General features: G+C 42.5%; 2 protein-coding genes across 2 annotated transcripts; one reads left to right on the plus strand and one right to left on the minus strand.

Annotated features, from left to right (window-relative positions):
• Nucleotides 1–4,317: 4,317 nt before the first annotated feature.
• ppp2r3c (protein phosphatase 2, regulatory subunit B'', gamma) lies at nucleotides 4,318–13,552 on the plus strand. Its single transcript, XM_029675758.2, has 12 exons — nucleotides 4,318–4,507; nucleotides 4,728–4,849; nucleotides 5,168–5,272; nucleotides 5,413–5,525; nucleotides 6,167–6,264; nucleotides 6,854–6,924; nucleotides 10,026–10,158; nucleotides 10,314–10,445; nucleotides 10,601–10,737; nucleotides 11,068–11,205; nucleotides 11,797–11,856; nucleotides 13,086–13,552. Exons 1-12 carry the CDS (start codon nucleotides 4,441–4,443, stop codon nucleotides 13,275–13,277), a joined length of 1,368 nt encoding a protein of 455 aa, XP_029531618.1. The 5' UTR covers nucleotides 4,318–4,440; the 3' UTR covers nucleotides 13,278–13,552.
• fam177a1 (family with sequence similarity 177 member A1) lies at nucleotides 13,414–15,895 on the minus strand. The gene is made up of 5 exons (XM_029675761.2): nucleotides 15,787–15,895; nucleotides 15,166–15,348; nucleotides 14,978–15,044; nucleotides 14,760–14,857; nucleotides 13,414–14,611 (listed from the first exon to the last, which is right to left on the minus strand). Exons 1-5 carry the CDS (start codon nucleotides 15,853–15,855, stop codon nucleotides 14,417–14,419), a joined length of 612 nt encoding a protein of 203 aa, XP_029531621.1. The 5' UTR covers nucleotides 15,856–15,895; the 3' UTR covers nucleotides 13,414–14,416.
• Between the last annotated feature and the right edge of the window lie 4,246 nt (nucleotides 15,896–20,141).

Below are 20,141 nucleotides of genomic sequence, written 5' to 3' on the forward strand. Positions count from 1 at the left end.
CACTCACTTATTCTTTCTGGGGAAGTCTGGTTCTTCCTCCTACAGGGCCGCCTCAGCCCTCTTCTTTTGGTATTCATCATTATCTTAGCTTTTATTTTTTTATTTTATTTCACCTTTATTTAACCAGGTAAGCAAGTTGAGAACAAGTTCTCATTTACAATTGCGACCTGGCCAAGATAAAGCAAAGCAGTTCGACACATACAACGACACAGAGTTACACATGGAGTAAAACAAACATACAGTCAATAATACAGTAAAAAAAAAAAAAAAAAAAAAACAAGTCTATATACAATGTGAGCAAATGAGGTGAGAAGGGAGGTAAAGGCAAAAAAGGCCATGGTGGCAAAGTAAATACAATATAGCAAGTAAAACACTGGAATGGTAGTTTTGCAATGGAAGAATGTGCAAAGTAGAAATAAAAATAATGGGGTGCAAAGGAGCAAAATAAATAAATAAATTAAATACAGTTGGGAAAGAGGTAGTTGTTTGGGCTAAATTATAGGTGGGCTATGTACAGGTGCAGTAATCTGTAAGATGCTCTGACAGTTGGTGCTTAAAGCTAGTGAGGGAGATAAGTGTTTCCAATTTAAGAGATTTTTGTAGTTCGTTCCAGTCATTGGCAGCAGAGAACTGGAAGGAGAGGCGGCCAAAGAAAGAATCGGTTTTGGGGGTGACTAGAGAGATATACCTGCTGGAGTGTGTGCTACAGGTGGGAGATGCTATGGTGACCAGCGAGCTGAGATAAGGGGGGACTTTACCTAGCAGGGTCTTGTAGATGACATGGAGCCAGTGGGTTTGGCGACGAGTATGAAGCGAGGGCCAGCCAACGAGAGCGTACAGGTCGCAATGGTGGGTAGTATATGGGGCTTTGGTGACAAAACGGATAGCACTGTGATAGACTGCATCCAATTTGTTGAGTAGGGTATTGGAGGCTATTTTGTAAATGACATCGCCAAAGTCGAGGATTGGTAGGATGGTCAATTTTACAAGGGTATGTTTGGCAGCATGAGTGAAGGATGCTTTGTTGCGAAATAGGAAGCCAATTCTAGATTTAACTTTGGATTGGAAATGTTTGATATGGGTCTGGAAGGAGAGTTTACAGTCTAACCAGACACCTAAGTATTTGTAGTTGTCCACGTATTCTAAGTCAGAGCCGTCCAGAGTAGTGATGTTGGACAGGCGGGTAGGTGCAGGTAGCGATCGGTTGAAGAGCATGCATTTAGTTTTACTTGTATTTAAGAGCAATTGGAGGCCACGGAAGGAGAGTTGTATGGCATTGAAGCTTGCCTGGAGGGTTGTTAACACAGTGTCCAAAGAAGGGCCGGAAGTATACAGAATGGTGTCGTCTGCGTAGAGGTGGATCAGAGACTCACCAGATTTTTCAGCTCTTTCAGAACTTCAGCTGAATGGATTTGGGAGAAGGAGAAATGGGGAAGGCTTGGGCGAGTTGCTGTTGGGGGTGCAGTGCTGTTGACCGGGGTAGGAGTTGCCAGGTGGAAAGCATGGCCAGCCGTAGAAAAATGCTTATTGAAATTCTCAATTATGGTGGATTTATCAGTGGTGACAGTGTTTCCTATCTTCAGTGCAGTGGGCAGCTGGGAGGAGGTGTTCTTATTCTCCATGGACTTTACAGTGTCCCAGAACTTTTTAGAGTTAGTGTTGCAGGAAGCAAATTTCTGCTTGAAAAAGCTAGCCTTGGCTTTTCTAACTGCCTGTGTATAACGGTTTCTAGCTTCCCTGAACAGCTGCATATCACGGGGGCTGTTCGATGCTAATGCAGAACGCCATAGGATGTTTTTGTGTTGGTTAAGGGCAGTCAGGTCTGGGGAGAACCAAGGGCTATATCTGTTCCTGGTTCTAATTTTCTTGAATGGGGCATGTTTATTTAAGATTGTTAGGAAGGCATTTTTAAAAAATATCCAGGCATCCTCTACTGACGGGATGAGATCAATATCCTTCCAGGACACCCCGGCCAGGTTGATTAGAAAGGCCTGCTCGCTGAAGTGTTTCAGGGAGCGTTTTACAGTGATGAGTGGAGGTCGTTTGACCGCTGACCCATTACGGATGCAGGCAATGAGGCAGTGATCGCTGAGATCTTGGTTGAAGACAGCAGAGGTGTATTTAGAGGGGAAGTTGGTTAGGATGATATCTATGAGGGTGCCCGTGTTTAAAGCTTTGGGGGGGTACCTGGTAGGTTCATTGATCATTTGTGTGAGATTGAGGGCATCAAGTTTAGATTGTAGGATGGCTGGGGTGTTAAGCATGTTCCAGTTTAGGTCGCCTAGCAGCACGAGCTCTGAAGATAGATGGGGGGCAATCAGTTCACATATGGTGTCCAGAGCACAGCTGGGGGCAGAGGGTGGTCTATAGCAGGCGGCAACGGTGAGAGACTTGTTTTTAGAGAGGTGGATTTTTAAAAGTAGAAGTTCAAATTGTTTGGGTACAGACCTGGATAGTAGGACAGAACTCTGCAGGCTATCTTTGCAGTAGATTGCAACACCGCCCCCTTTGGCAGTTCTATCTTGTCTGAAAATGTTGTAGTTTGGAATTAAAATTTCTGAATTTTTGGTGGTCTTCCTAAGCCAGGATTCAGACACAGCTAGAACATCCGGGTTGGCAGAGTGTGCTAAAGCAGTGAAAAGAACAAACTTAGGGAGGAGGCTTCTAATGTTAACATGCATGAAACCAAGGCTATTACGGTTACAGAAGTCATCAAAAGAGAGCGCCTGGGGAATAGGAGTGGAGCTAGGCACTGCAGGGCCTGGATTCACCTCTACATCGCCAGAGGAACATAGGAGGAGAAGAATAAGGGTACGGCTAAAAGCAATAAGAATTGGTCGTCTAGAACGTCTGGAACAGAGAGTAAAAGGAGGTTTCTGGGGGCGATAAAATAGCATCAAGGTATAATGTACAGACAAAGGTATGGTAGGATGTGAATACAGTGGAGCTGTTCCAGCAGCAAACACTGACTTGGAAAAAGGGGCCTATCTCAGATATTGAAGTCCCTCTGTCTGTCTTCTTTCCTGTTGGTACCTTCATGTCTACTCACTCCTTTCATGCATAATAGTCTGGTACAACCTGATAGCTTGCTAATCGCATTATTTAGGGCAATAAAGCCAGGAGTGCTGGGATGAAAGTGTGGGCTAATGTATTTGATGTTTTCTTGGTTTGTTTACAGAAAATATTTTGATGATACCAACTACTTTAACAATATTATTTTGTACACACTGTCAGTGTCCACTGTGCGGTCTCATGCCTCTGTTGTTCAAAAAACAGTTAAGTGAAGTTCAAACTAACATTAGCTAGCTAGCTGGAAGTGTCAAGACACATCCGTTGTCATTGTCTACAAGTAACAACCAGTTAACAGCTGATAATAACAGGTTTAATTATTTTATTCTTTATTCTTTGACTAAATAATATAGCTGAAGAAGAATTTACAGAGTATTGAGAATGAATGCCTGTGATCAGAAAGTTGAATTTCATGATGTCATAATCATGTCGATAGCCGACAAACCCATTGCAGGATTAGACAGATGGGTATACAGAGAAGGTTTACTTGGGTCCCGTTAGAGGTTGGGATGTTGATGTTGTAGTTTCAATGAGCAAGGCAGAGGCAAAAAGCCTGATATGGACAGTGATGCTGCAGAGATGGCAGGAGCAGTGGAATAGAGATACTAAGGGCAGGCATTTATTTCAAATACAGAGGAAAGTCAGGGAGGGGAGGACGCAGGAAGGGACAGAAGAGAGGAGGATATTTTTTTCAACAGGCTGGGTGGCACACAGCCTGTTGAATAAGTCCTTAAATGTGATAGGAAAGCATCCAACAGGAAAGTGTGATTATTGCCAGGAAACAGAGATGGTGGAGCATGTTTTGCTACAGTGTGGGCAGATCAAGTATGAGGGAGAATTTTAATTATTTTATTTTATTTTATTTAACCCTTATTTAACTAGGCAAGTCAGTTAAGAACACATTCTTATTTACAATGACGGCCTTCCCCTGCCAAACCCGGACGACGCTGGGCCAATTGTGCACCACCCTATGTGACTCCCAATCACGGTCGGTTGTGATACAGCCTGGAATCGAACCAGGGTCTGTAGTGACGCTGGAGAAGGGGATACAGGAAATTAGTTGAAAGAGTATATTGATTAGAACGTCATTAGATATAGTCTCAAATATTTTATATTTTTTAAGAGCAATGGGGCAGGTAGAATTTTGTTTCTCCGTCTCTGGTCTACACCCCCAGTACAGTAGGTGGCGGTAATGCACCATAACATTGGATGTCAAGCGCCGATAAACCCCACCGAATAAGAAGAAGTCGCTAGCCGACCAATCCCAAGCGAGCTAACGATTGTTTAGACATTTCAGAGAAGCTGAAAAAATAAGTTATCATAACATTGATTAGCTTGTTTTCATGTTATTAGGAATAAAAATAAGTTAAAATGTCAAACGATACGGTAGTACACTGGAAGGAACTTTTGAAAAGAAGATTGGCATCCTCCAAGAAAGGTTTTCTACGTCCATAGCTAGATCTGTTGTGTTTATTTAGATAGCAAGTTAGCTAGCTAACCTTAGGCTCATTTCAGCTAGCTAGTCATATTTATGAATAGCTAGTTATCTACTTATTTATTTTCGTGTTTAGAAAAACTAGATAACTAGCAATCTACCCACTCAATTATTGAACATTCACAAAGCCTTGTTGTGTCAACGTGTATCCATTTCTGTTCAGATGAGAGGACTGAGGAGGAGAAGAAAGCAGAGGAGACAGCACTCTTCACTAAATACTACACAGAGTGGAGGGGTGGAGGCAACAGAGAGAATTACAGGAACATTCCACGCTTCTACTACAGGGCAATTGAACATTCTGACAAACATTCTAGCTGACTAATCAGATCATTTTTGGGGGGGTGTTTTGACATCTTTATAGCAATTGTGATATTCACAACGTGTCAATTTAAAATAAATGTTAGGGTCATTTAGCAGACGCTCTTCTTCAGAGCGACTTACAGAGTCTGTGCGTACATTTCCCCCGTGGGAATGGAATCCACAACCCTGGATTTGCAAAGCACCAAGCTCTACCAACTGAGCCAAACAGGACTGAAGTGCTTTTGTGAGGGGCTGAAAGGATCATGCTTTCTGAAGTCTTATATATCTGTGTGATCCCTATAGCTTCCTGCAGAGGATGAAGTTCTCCTGCAGAAGCTGCGAGAGGAGTCCAGAGCCGTCTTTCTGCAGAGGAAGAGCCGGGAGCTTCTGGACAATGAGGAGTTACAGGTGAGACTGACATCTGGTTCAATCAAACAACTATTTAGTGAAATAGAAAGATTTACAAGCACTGGAATCTGGTAAGTCCGTGGCACTATTAAAGTAATCAAACCTAATTATTTAACCTACACCTTCTTTCTGTTATCTAGAATCTGTGGTTTCTGCTGGACAAACATCAAGTGCCACCCATGACAGGAGAGGAGGCAATGATAAGCTATGACAGTTTTCTGAAGGTTGGAGAAAAAGCAGGAGTTAAGTGCAAGTGAGTACTCGGCATATTACGTTTTGGAGCCACACATTTTGTGCTAATCACTTGAGCAGAATTAACACTGTTTACATTCATATTAGCCCAAAAGCATGTTTTTAGCTGGTGTGAAAAGGCAACATGAATACCATAATGAGACATACTGTATGTGTAAACTAGGGGTGGATTTATTAGTCGTAGCAAAACGTTTTGCACCGTAGCAATTTTTATTTTGTAAATCTGCTCCAAAGTATTCCCACGAATAATAGAGAGATACAGGATATGTGATTGTATACAAGCAAGGTTTGAAAATATTTTGCTTTAGTCTAATATTATATTAGTTTCTTGTTGTAAATTTGCAGTCTACAAATGATTTGTAATTATGTTTCTGCCCACTTACCATCTGCTCAAGAAAACATTTGCCTGCAACTGAATCTAGTTGATGATCCCTGGTTTAGAGTAAATGTTTCCGTTGCAAAGTGTGTTTTTTCTTGCAGTGTAAAAAGTTTTGCAATGGTGAGCAACTAATGAATACACCCCAGGACTATGTGTGTCACAAGCATATGGAACACTAAGCTCATTAACCATTTTTGACGTATCTTGGAATGGAACGTAGAATTCTTCTAACAGTTTTTTTTTGTCCTGCCTTTCGCTCCTAGGCAGTTCTTCACTGCCAGGGTGTATGCCAAACTTCTCCACAACGATCCATATGGCAGGATATCAATTATGCAGTTCTTTAACTATGTCATGAGAAAAGGTCAGTTTCTTATCCATGTCTCCTATTGTCTTGCATCCATAACTTTCATCCATAACTTAGGTCCAACATATTTGGCCAGACAACTTTTTCAGTCAGAGCATCTGGATAATGGAACACCCTGCCAACCAAGAGAGTGTAGTACCTTTATTAGCATCAAAGCAAACATGAAAAAGTGGCGGAAGACAAACCAGTCATGTGAAAATTAATACATTCCTACACTTAAGATGTCAGATACCTTTAAACAAAATATTATCATTATATTGTCTATTATTGTATATTAGTGTTATATTGCTGTTTTCTGTCTAGGGACTACAGAAAATTATCACATAAAATGTGCTATCTAACTAAGTCTGGTGTAATGGCATGTTATACATCAGGGATGGGCAACTTTGATGGGGTGGGAGCCACAAAAAATCGGAACTCATCATGAGGGCCGCAGTGGCTTGCGGGTCTGCGAACCCACATCCATACTTTTTGAGGCCCCTAAGTGAAAATGTGTTGAGTTTGGTGGGAAAGTGAAGTTGGTACTTTGTAACAGTGTTCGATAAGTGCCTTGTCCTGATTTTGATATTGATGTCTCTTCTTCCAGTGTGGCTTCACCAGACGAGGATAGGACTGAGTCTCTATGACGTGGCTGGACAGGGCTACCTCCGTGAGTCTGTAAGCACTCTCACTACTTTACTTTTACACCAAAATCTTGTGTTGGTGGCTCCTTAGTGAAATAGGGATATTCCTTCCCTACTTTCTCATGATTCCTATTGCGGCCCATTTGTGCTTTTCAGAGATGTGAAAGATGATATTTACTATGACCATGATGCAGGAACCACCCTCCTGTGAAGCATCTCTGGTTATAGGGTGTTGTTCTTCTCTGTGACATGTTCTTCTCAGTGACCCTTTTGCCTTTGGTTAACCAACCAATGGTGTTTTTTTGTTAATTTATTTGTGTTTGTAACTGATTTTTTAAAACTTAATTTGTACATAATGTTGCCGCTACCGTCTCTTATGACCAAAAATAACTTTTGAACATCAGGACTGCGATTACTCACCACGGACTGACAGAATCCTTTTTTCCTTTTAACGAGTCTGATGAGATCGACACGGACGATATAATGCTTTCTCGGGAACAGGCCCAGATCCCCGTGATTTGCATGAAGAGGAGGCGGTGAAAAAGAGGCCAGAGGCTGGGCTGCCTTCTGAGAATTTGTAGGCGATTGAATAAACCCCCACTTCCTTCCATTCTGCTAGCAAACGTGCAATCTTTGGTGAATAAAATTGATGACCTACGTGCAGATTTAAACTACCAACAGGACATTCAAAACTGTAAAGTCTCATGCTTCATGGAGTCGTGGCTGAACGACGACACTATCAACATACAGTTGTCTGGTTATACACTTGCTCGCCTTATCTCATGATAAGCTGTAGACCACACTATCTACCTAGAGAGTTTTCATCTGTATTTTTTGTAGCTGTTTACATACCACCACAGTCAGAAGCTGAGCTGTATTCCACCATAAGCAAACAAGAACATGCTCACCCAGAGGCGGCGCTCCCACCAGCCAAGGACATTAATGCAGGGAAACTTAAATCCGTTTTACCAAATTTCTATCAGCATGTTAAATCTGGACCACATTTACTCCACACACAGAGATGCATACCAAGCTCTCCCTCGCCCTCCATTTGGGAAATCTGACCATAATTCTATCCTCCTGATTCCTGCTTACAAGCAAAAATTTAAGCAGGAAGCACTAGTGACTAGATCAATAAAAAAGTGGTCAGAGGAAGCAGATGCTAAGTTACAGGACTGTTTTGCTAGCACAGACTGGAATATGTTCCGGGATTCCTCTGATGGCATTGAGTAGTACACCACATCAGTCATTGGCTTCATCAATAAGTGCATTGATGACATCGTCCCAACAGTGACCTTACATACATACCCAATCTAGAAGCCATGGATTACAGGCAACATCCTCACTGAATTAAAGGGTAGAGCTGCCGCTTTCAAGGAGCTCTCTAACCCGGAAGCTTATAAGAAATGTAAATTTTACCCCTTTTTCTCACCAATTTCGTGGTATCCAATTGTTTTTAGTAGCTACTATCTTGTCTCATCGCTACAACTCCCGTACGGGCTCGGGAGAGACGAAGGTTGAAAGTCATGCGTCCTCCGATACACAACCCAACCAAGCCGCACTGCTTCTTAACACAGCGCGCATCCAACCCGGAAGCCAGCCGCACCAATGTGTCGGAGGAAACACTGTGCACCTGGCAACCTTGGTTAGCGCGCACTGCGCCCGGCCCGCCACAGGAGTCACTGGTGCGCGATGAGACAAGTATATCCCTACCGGTCTAACCCGGACGATGCTAGGCCAATTGTGCGTCGCCACACGGACCTCCCGGTCGCAGCCGGTTACGACAGAGCTTGGGCGCAAACCCAGAGTCTCTGGTGGCACAGCTGGCTCTGCAGTACAGCGCCCTTAACCACTGCGCCACCCGGGAGGCCGTGAGTAAGACATTTTAACAGGTCAACATTCACAAGGCCGCAGGACCAGAATGTTTACCAGGACGTGTACTGCGAGCATGCTCCGACCAACTGGCAAGTGTCTTCACTGACATTTTCAACCTCTCCCTGTCCGAGTCTATAATAGCAACATGTTTTAAGCAGACCACCATAGTGCCTGTGCCGAAGAACACTAAGGTAACCTGCCTAAATTACTACCGACCCGTAGCTTTCACGTCTGTATCCTTGAAGTGCTTTGAAAGGCTGGTCTTGACTCACATCAACAACATTATCCCAGAAACCCTAGACCCACTCCAATTTACATACCGACGCCAACAGATCCACAGATGACGCAATCTCTATTGCACTCCACCCTGCCCTTTCCCACCTGGACAAAAGGAACACCTATGTGAGAATGCTATTCATTGACTACAGCTCAGCGTTCAACACCATAGTACCCTCAAAGCTCATCAATAACTAAGGACCCTGGGACTAAACACCTCTCTCTGCAACTGGATCCTGGACTTCCTGACGGGCCGCCCCCAGGTGGTAAGGGTAAGTAACAACACATCCACCACGCTGATCCTCAACACAGGGGCTCCTCAGGGGTGCGTGCTCAGTCCCCTCCTGTAATCATGACTGTGTGGCCAGGCACGACTTCAACACCATCATTAAGTTTGCAAATGATTATCGGCAACGACGAGATAGGCTATAGGGAGGAGGTCCGAGACCTGGCCGTGTGGTGCCAGGACAACAACCTCTCCCTGAATGTGATCAAGACAAAGGAAATGATTGTGGACTACAGGAAAAAGAGGACCAAGCATGCCCCCATTCTGACCGACGGGGTTGCAGTGGAGCAGTTTGAGAGCGTCAAGTTCCTTGGTGTCCACATCACCAACAAACTAACATGGTCTAAGCACACCAAGACAATCGTGAAGAGGTCACGACAAAACCTATTCCCCCTCAGGAGACTGAAAAGATTTGGCATGGGTCCTCAGATCCTCAAAAGGTTCAACAGCTGCACCATCGAGAGAATCCTGACTGCTTGCATCACTGCCTGGTATGGCAACTGCTCTGCCTCCGACCACATGTGACTAATACACTTTTATTTTATTTGTTCTTTCCAGCAAAGCGACAAATATTATGACTTTTGGGGTGTAAATTGTCCAGGTTGCCCCAGATTCACTATAGGTTGAACATCAGACTGTTTAGAATTCAGATTTGACTTATTGTTGAGATGATATGTGTGTGTTTTGTAATGTAATAGGACTTGGAGAACTACATTTTAGAGCTGATTCCCACACTCCCTCAGCTGGATGGCCTGGAGAAGTCCTTCTATTCCTTCTATGTCTGCACCGCTGTCCGCAAGTTTTTCTTCTTCCTGGATCCCCTACGGACTGGTTTGTTACTTATGATAACTAACCAAAAACATATTTGTCAAATGTGCATATTTCTGTAAGATTCCTATAACTCCTTTGTCATGCCTATAACTTGTTTATCACTGCCTGCTCTGACAAAATAACAACTTGTTCCATTTATTCATGTTTATTCTCAGGGAAAATTAAGATTCAAGACATCTTGGCCTGCAGCTTTTTGGATGATCTACTCGAGCTGAGAGATGAGGAGCTTTCCAAGGAGAGCCAGGAATCCAACTGGTTCTCTGCACCCTCTGCTCTTAGAGTTTATGGTATGCAGCAGCTATTTGATTTAAAAAAATGCCTCATAGACATTAGGCTAATCTGAAGCTGGTAACACCTGAATGTTCAAATTAAAAAGAGATTCTAGATGATCTTTGTCCTTGCCCTCTTGGTAAGATGGTCGATCATGTGTTCCCTTTTGTAGGTCAGTACCTGAATCTTGACAAGGACCACAACGGCATGCTCAGTAAGGAGGAGCTGTCTCGCTACGGCACTGGCACTCTGACCAGCATATTTCTGGACCGCGTGTACCAGGAGTGCCTCACCTACGACGGAGAGATGGTAAGAACCTTGCCTGCTGTTCTGACCTATTTTACTATACATGTGCGCACTTAGAATAGATGATTGATGTCGGTGTGTTGCAAAGACTCTCCTTGCAGGTTTATAGCTCTTTATTTGTCTAAATTTAAAATAGTTTAACCAAATACAATGACTTTGAACTGTACGAAACCATCTAAAACACACTCTTATTCAGAATTGCTCAGATTCCACATGGCATAAGACCATTATCACATAGTCGTTCTAAGATTTTATCAAAGGACACAGTAAGTGCGAAATGTGTTATGACCTGATTTGATGCTTAATCTGGTCTTGACTATGTGTCTCTCACAGGACTATAAGACGTACCTGGACTTTGTCCTGGCTCTGGAGAACAGGAAGGAGCCTGCAGCGCTGCAGTACATCTTCAAGCTGCTGGACATGGAGAATAAGGGCTATCTCAACGTCTTCGCACTCAACTACTTCTTCAGGGTGAGACATCAGAGGGATAAATAGAGACAGCACAGTAGACAGTGGGACCTCTCCATCTGAAATCCTGCCCACTGAATAAAAAGTGTTGTCATGGGCCTCCCGAGTGGCGCAGTAGTCTAAGGCACTGCATGGCAGTGCTGAGGCATCACTACAGACTCGGGTTCGATCCCAGGCTGTGTCACAGTCGGCTGTGCCCAGGAGACCCATGAGGCTGCGCACAATTGGCCCAGCGTCATTCGGGTTATGGGAGGGTTTGTCGGGCCGGGATGTCCTTGTCTCATCGTGCTCTAGCGACTCCTTGTGGTGGGCCGGGCTTGGCAGGGTCTTGTTTCGGAGGACGCATGGCTCTCGACCTTCGCATCTTCCATGTCTATAGAGGAGTTGAAGCGCTGACACAAGACTGTAACTACCAATTGGATACCACGAAATTGGGGAGAAAACAAAAAATATATATCAGTTATCAACTTTTTTTGTGAACAATTGTTATTTATTAAGTCACTTTATCAAAACAATCAATGAGAATAATAATAATTGATCTACATCTGAAAACTGTTGTAATCATGTATTTTTGCTTCATGTATTTTCCACCAGGCCATTCAGGAGCAGATGAAAATCCATGGCCAGGAGTCGGTGTCCTTCCAGGATGTCAAGGTAAATGGACTTTGTCCCCTGTTACCGTATTCACCATGGAGGAAGTAACTCTGAAGTATACTACTGGTTACTGTAAATCAGCTTAAAGTATCAATTTCCTGCAGAAATATTGTGTGGTTACACCATGCCCAAAAGCCATTGGGCGCAAATTGATTTTGTCCCCCCACACCAAATGCGATCACAACTCGCAGGTTGAAATATCACAACAAACTCTGAAGCAATTGTATTAATTTGAAGAGGTCAAAAAGTATGACAAATGTATGGCAATTTAGCTAGCTAGCTTGCAGTTGCTAGCAAATTTGTCCACTTTAGCAAGCTTGCTGTTATTAGCTCATTTGTCCTGGGATATAAACGTTGAGTTGTTATTTTACCTGAAATACACAAGGTCATCTACTCCAACAATTAATCCACACATAAAACGGTCAACTGAATCATTTCTAGTCATCTCTCCTCCTTCCAGTTTTTTTTTTTTGGACTTCTAGCTTTCATAATAAGGTGTATTACCACAACTGACCCACCAACCTGTTCATCTTTCAATTACCCACGTGGGTATAACCAATGAGATGGCACGTGGGTATATGCTTCTATAAACCAATGAGGAGATGGGAGAGGCAGGAATTGCACTGCTTTCAGTGTCACAAATAGAACTGACTTTTATTTTGGCGTGCACGAGCAGTGTGGGTGAAATTATTAAATAACATGCGTGTCCATTTATTTTGGAATGCACACGATGTGATTGTTCTGGTCAGCATGTTAGTGTGGGCATCAAGCATTTGTAGAAGGTATTGTGCTCAGTAGGTGTTCAGTGTTTCCCCAAGCTCTATTCTGAGTTTGTTTATACAAATTTTACATTGATGCAAATTTGTCATGCCATAAAATCGAAGTTCCCTGACGCTTTTTACAGTCTCAAACTGCATTCTCATTTGTACTAGTATTTTGTTTTTAAAACTGGAATCTTTAATATTACAAGAAGTTACTGCAAAGAACAGTTTTTTCCATCAGACGTCATTGCATGCGTGATAGAACAGCAGCATATCTTCTGACATTTCTTTTACCATGATGCGTGATGCTCCCCAGCTCTGCTTCAACAAAACAAAAACAACGGCTGTGGGGCAGACAGTGGCGCTGTTTTCCCCACTGTGGTTTCCATCTTTAATAATGATTTCAATAATTAACTCAAATGATTTTAATAAGTTGTTTAAAAAAAAGTTGCAATGTTGTGCCTTCAGGATGAGATCTTTGACATGGTGAAGCCAAAGGATCCCTACAAGATCACGCTGCAGGATCTAGTGAACAGCAGCCAAGGAGACACAGTAACCAGCATCCTCATTGATCTCAACGGATTCTGGACTTATGAAAACAGGGAAGTTCTGGTTGCTAATGACAACGACAGCAACACAGTTGACCTTGACGATACATGAATCTTCAGTCAAACCGGGGACTACTAGACTCAGCAAGAAGAAGATACATGTTACGGTAAAGATTCTAGACACACTCACTGGAACTCAGTTGTTTTAAAAAGAACTTGTCAAGACTTCGAAATACAACAGTTGTATGACCTGTTTAAATGTTTATTAATGTAGTGTACATACTATAGAAAATGAAAATGCTATGTATTTTACTCTAAAAATGACTATAAAAAGCCTTCAAATTAAACTGTTTTTCCATTAACACATTATAAAATGATTTTACATAATTATGTTGGCCTTTCAGTTTTTCTTTCCTTGGGTAAAGGTGTGTAGTGTGAATACCGTAGGTTGGGAAAATATTTTCCTTATACAACCAGCCCTAATAAAGTGGCATTTCATATTATTTGGGGACTGTGAAAAGTAGTCATCTTGACAATACTGCTGTTCAAAAGAAAAGCAGCAGATATGTTTTAAACATGTTTCGCTTTATCTTGGGCTTCCTTCTCAAGCCTTATACACACACTCAGAAGGGATCATGGCAGATTAGATAAACTTCAGCAAAGCTATTTCTAAATGTATGGTTCTGGACAATAGTAATGATTGAAGTGTGAGCACAGATGCCAACGAACAACGTGTGAAGTTTTGTTAAAGGAGAACTGGAGGACAGTTCTCAACATCATTATGATGACCTTTCTGAAAAGTACTGGAGAACTAGTCATAGTAAAACAATAAGATTTTTGTGGGTATTTTAAGGGGAAAATTGTCACGGTTGACAATGAATATAATAAACTATTCCAATAACATTATGCACCTCTGGAATGGTTTTAGAAAGGTCACTTATCTCGCTGCTAACTTATTGTATAACAATGTTATTAAGTACCTGAAAAAATGTATCAGATCTCTTAAACCCGCAAATAGTTCAAATCAGCATCATATCTATAATGTGTGTGCTCATTCACTGACGCACAGCAATGTTCATTGCACACAAAAGTTATTGACAACGCAGCAACTAAAAAAGATGTATTCTGTCTCATGTCTGACTTACAGTATTAATAGAACATGATCAATATGATACAAAAATAAGAACTACACTATAGCAAAAATGCTGAGGCTACATTGTGAAATGTGAAGATGTCCATTTAATTGAACTGTTAGGTGGGGATGGGGGCAGGGAATCTGTTGGCATCAGATGTGGCATCTTGATCCAGCTCAAAGGTGACGTTGACGAAGGAGGCTTTACCCTCCGGCTGCTCCATGGCTGGCTGCTGCATCTCCTGTTCACGCTCCTCCTCAAAACGACGCTCTGCCTCCTCAGACAGCCGGTTCTCCTCTTCCTCCTCCTCCTCCTGTCAGTCACAACATGAATTAGGAGCAGGGATACTAAACTACACCTTGGAGTAGTAACAAGTAGTGAAAATAGTGGTAACACATTAGTAGTAATTAAGCATGCCAAGGTCTGCCAGTAGATGCTTCCCCATTGACAAGACAACGTACCTCCTTTTTCATTCTGTAGTACTCGTCGATAGCATACTGGTACTTAGGTGACGTAATGCCAAACAATGAGGCCATTCTCTCCCCAAGATAGTCACAAACTGAAAGCACAAGGCAGAGGCACAGTATTACCAAGACACAAAACATTACACTTATATAGGATATATTTTGACACTCATATGTGTGTATCTTTAGGCTAGTACACATAATACCACATTTACCTGAAATAGTGGAGGTTGCCACTCTCCACATGTGAAACAAAAAATATGGACCCCAAGTCAACCTGGACTATAACAAAATGATGACACAATTAAGAAAAAGTTAACAAAATGCAGGAATATTTAATTCTATTCAAACTCATGTCATGGAGTAAAGTCCAATTTGAATTTATAAGGACATAGAAACTAACAGGGTCAGCTGAGGTCTTAACAGCTATAGAAGCTTGCACTTCCTCCTCTTCTTCTTCATCTGTGCTGTATTCCTCCATGGTCTCTCCACTGGCAAAGTAAATTGTTCTTCGGGGCACCTTCTGCTTCTTCATCCCTATGTCTCCCAGCTCCACACTCTCAAACTCCTTCACCATATTGGAGCTCTGTCAATCATCATCACCAACAAAAACAGTATATTCTCAAAACATGTCTGGTTACAGCTGGTAGAAACAGGATTTTACTATCATGTTAGCGCTAGAAAACTTAGCAGCTACATTATAGGGCTGTTTACATTTGTCTCACGTTATTTTGAGGTTAGTACATCACCATTTGAATGAAAACATTCCAACAGGTTTTTCAAGCAGTTTCTGTGAGTGATTGATTCATAGCCAGCTATGTCTGTGTTATAATTGTGAACAAATAACCTACAGAATGCACATATTTATTCATGTTCGAGATAGCTAGATATATAGCTAGCTGCTGATGCTACAAGGAAGTATTAACGTTAGATCGCTAGCTAAAACAAACACAACAAACAATGTTTTTTTATTGGCTAAACTCATGAGAACAGGTCTAAAATTGTAATTATGACACAATCGCACCTTTTCAGCGTCCATAGTTTTCCCCAAAGAGATGTTGACATTAGTGAGATATAGCGACAGCTCTGCCATCTCACTTCTCTCTCAAATTTCGGAAGTGACGTAGATAGGGGTTTGGCCATAGAGATCCTATTAAATTACAAAACGGATTTTTCATAAACCCTCAAAGATCCAGAATGGACACAATGGCAGCCACCTTGGTCAGGGAGAAATCCAAAACCTGTCGAATTGGAATTAATGGCAGTAAAGGCATAGGTGATGCATTTCCTGCTTTTACTTACACAGGACAATAAATGTAACGCATAAGTAAGTTACCAGGGGGCAGGGCTACCGACGTTAAAACGAATCTGAAGAGGGGGCTGGCTAAGGCTAAAACTGGCGAGTGTAGAGAGTATAGGGATATTGTTATCCACGCCGGCACCAACGATTTTCGGATGAAACAGCCAGAGGTCACCAAGCACAACATAGCTTCAGCGTGTAAATTAGCTAGAAAGATGTGTCGGCATTGATTAATTGTTTCTGGCCCCCTCCCAGTTAGGGGGAGTGATGAGCTCTACAACAGTCTCACAACTCAATCGCTGGTTGAAAACTGTTTTCTGTGCAACCCAAAAGATACAATATGTAGATAACATGCCCTCTTTGCTGAGGAATGACAGGGCTCAAACTCCTCTAGCTCCACAATGAGATAAGGTGCAGACCAGGCAGCAGGCTGTCAGCGGCCTGCCAGTTTAGTGGAGTCTGCCACTAGCATAGTTAGTGTAGTCAGCTCAGCTATCCCCATTGAGACCGTGTCTGTGCCTCGATCTAGGTTCACTTTAGCAATCTCACTGGAATAAAGACCTCCTCCGTGCCTGTCATTATTGAAAAAGATTATGATATCTCAAAATAGGGCTACTTAATGTTAGATCCCTCACTTCCAAGGCAGTTAAAGTCAATGAACTAATCACTGATCATAATCTTGATGTGATTGGCGTGACTGAAACATGGCTTAAACCTGATGAATTTACTGTGTTAAATGAGGCCTCTCCTCCTGGTTACGCTAGTGACCATATCCCCACGCATCCCGCAAAGGCGGAGGTGTTGCTAACATTTATGATAGCAAATTTCAATATACCTAAAACAAAATGGCTGTGTTTTTGTCTTTTGAGCTTCTAGTCATGAATTCTATGCAGCCTACTCATTCACTTTTTATGGCTACTGTTTACAGACCTCCAGGACCATATATAGAATTCCTCACTGAGTTCCCTGAATTCTTATCGGACCTTGTAGTCATGGCAGATAATATTCACATTTTTGGTGACTTTAATATTCATGGAAAAGTCCACAGATCCAAAAGGCTTTCGGCGCAATCACCGACTCAGTGGGTTTTGTCTCCGGACCTACTCACTGCCACAGTCATACCCTGGACCTAATTTTGTCCCGTGGAATAAATATTGTGGATCTTAATGTTTTTCCTCATAATCCTGGACCATCGGACCACCATCTTATGTTTACAATCGCAACAGGTAATCTACATAGACCCCAACCAAGGATCATCAAAAGCCGTGCTATGAATTCTCAGATAACCCAAAGATTCCTAGATGCCCTTCCAGACTCCCTCCACCTACCCAAGGAGTACAAAAATTGGTTAACCACCTAACTGAGGAACTAAATTTAACCTTGCGTAATACCCGAGATGCAGTCACACCCCTAAAAACAAAAAACATTTGTCACAAGTTGGTATACAGAAAATACCAGAGGCCTGAAGCAAGCTTTCAGAATATTGGAATGGAAATGGAACTCCGCCAAACTGGAAGACTTCCAACTAGCTTGGAAAGACAGTACTGTGCAATATCGAAGGGCCCTCACTGCTGCTCAATCATCCTATTTTTCCAAACGAATTGAGCAGAATAAGAACAATCCAAAATAAATTTAAAAATGTATACTGTCGCAAAGCTAACTAAAAAGCAGAAAGAGAGGATGGTTTTCACTCCAGCAGTGATGAATTCATGAACTTCTTCAATGAAAATATCATAATCATTAGAAAGCAAATTACGGACTCCTCTTTGAATCTGCATATTTCTCCAAAGCTCAGTTGTTCTGAGTCTGCACAACACTGCCAGGACCTGGGATCAATGGAAACACTCAAGTTTTTAAAATCCTATATCTCTTGACACATTCGTGAAAATTATTATGGCTTCTAAACCTTCAAGCTGCATACTGGACCCTATTCCAACTAAACTACTGAAAGAGCTGCTTCTTGTGCTTGGCTCTCCTATGTTGAACATAATTAATGGCTCCCTATCCACCGGATGTGTTCCAAACTCACTAAACGTGGCAGTAATAAAGCCTCTCTTGAAAAAGCCAAACCTTGACCCAGAAAATAAATTAAAACTATCGGCCTATATCAAATCTCCCATTCCTCTCAAAAAAATGGGAAAATCTGTTGTGTAGCAAGTCACTGCCTTCCTGAAGACAAACAATGTATACGAAACGCTTCAGTCTGGTTTTAGACCCCAATCAAAGAACTGAGATTGCACTCATGAAGGTGGTAAATTACCTTTTAATGGTGTCAGACCAAGGCACTCCATCTGTCCTCGTGCTCCTAGACCTTAGTGCTGCTTTTGAAACCATCAATCACCACATTATTTTGGAGAGATTGGAAACCCTAACTGGTCTACACAGACAAGTTTTGGCCTGGTTTAGATCTTATCTGTCGGAAAGATATCAGTTTGTCTCTGTGGATGGTTTGTGCTCTGACAAATCAATTGTACGTTTCGGTGTTCCTCGAGGTTCCGTTTTAGGACCACTATTGTTTTCACAATATATTTTACCTCTTGGTGATGTCATTCGGAAACATAATGTTAACTTTCACTGCTATGCAGACAATACACAGCCCTACATTTCGATAAAATATGGCAAAGCCCCAAAATTGCCCTCCCTGGAAGTGGATGGGGGCATATTTTTTACTTTTAAACTCAGACAAAACAGAGATGCTAGTTCTAGGTCCCAAGAAACAAAGAGATCTTCTGTTGGATCTGACAATTAATCTTGATGGTTGTACAATCATCTCAAATAAAACTGTGAAGGACCTTGGCGTTACTCTTGATCCTGATATCTCTTTTGATGAACATATCAATACTATTTCAAGGACAGCTTTTTTCCATTTTCATAACATTGCAAAACTCTTTGTCCAAAAATGATGCAGAAAATCTAATCCATGCTTTTGTTACTTCTAGATTAGACTACTGCAATGCTCTACTCCCCGGCTACCTGGATAAAGCACTAAATAAACTTCAGTTCGTGCTGAACATGGCTGCTAGAATCTTGACTAGAACCCAAAAATGTGATCATATTACTCCAGTGCTAGACTCTCTAAACTGGCTTCCTGTGAAGGCTAGGGCTGATTTCAGGGTTTTACTGCTAACCTACAAAGCATTACATGTGCTTGCTCCTACCCATCTCTCTGATTTGGTCCTGCCGTACATACCTACATGTACGCTACGGTCACAAGACGCAGGCCTCCTTATTGTCCCTAGGGCTTTCTATAGAGCTCTATTTTTATGGAATGGTCTGCCTATCCATGTGAGAGACGCAGACTCAACCTTTAAGTCTTTATTGAACACTCATCTCTTCAGTAGGTCCTATGATTGAGTGTTGTCTGGCCCAAGGGTGCGAAGGTGAACTGAAAGGCACTGGAGCGACGCACCACCCTTGCTGTCTCTGCCTGGTGGGTTCCCCTCTCTCCACTGGGATTCTCTGCCTCTGACCCTATTACGGGTGCTGAGTCACTGGCTTACTAGTGCTCTTCCATGCCGTCCCCAGGAGGGGTGCGTCACTTGAGTGGGTTGAGTCACTGACGTGATCTTCCTGTCCGAGTTGGTGTCCCCTCGGGTTTGTGCCGTAGGGGAGATCTTTGTGGGCTATACTCAGCCTTGCCTCAGGGTAGTAAGTTGGTGGTTTACAGATATCCCTCTAGTGGCCCAATTTGTAAGTCGCTCTGGATAAGAGCGTCTGCTAAATGACTTAAATGTAAATGTAAATGTAATGTGGTGTGGGGGCTGTGCTTTGGCAAAGTTGGTGGGGTTATATCCTGCCTGGTTGGCCCTGTCCGTGGGTATCATTGGACGGGGCCGCAGTGTCTCCCGACCCCTCCTGTCTCAGCCTCCAGTATCTATTCTGCAATAGTTTGTGTAATTCTCCTGTCTTATCCAGTGTCCTGTGTAAATTTAAGTTTTCTCCCTCTAATTCTCTCTCCCTTCCCTCCCCGGAGGACCTGAGGCCTAGGACCATGCCTCAGGACTACCTGGCCTGATGACTCCTTGCTGTCCCCAGTCCACTTAGTTGTGCTGCTGCTCCAGTTTCAACTGCTTTGTCTG

This window comes from Oncorhynchus nerka, linkage group LG12, assembly GCF_034236695.1.
Source record: "Oncorhynchus nerka isolate Pitt River linkage group LG12, Oner_Uvic_2.0, whole genome shotgun sequence".
In the NCBI taxonomy this organism is placed as follows: Eukaryota; Metazoa; Chordata; class Actinopteri; order Salmoniformes; family Salmonidae; genus Oncorhynchus; species Oncorhynchus nerka.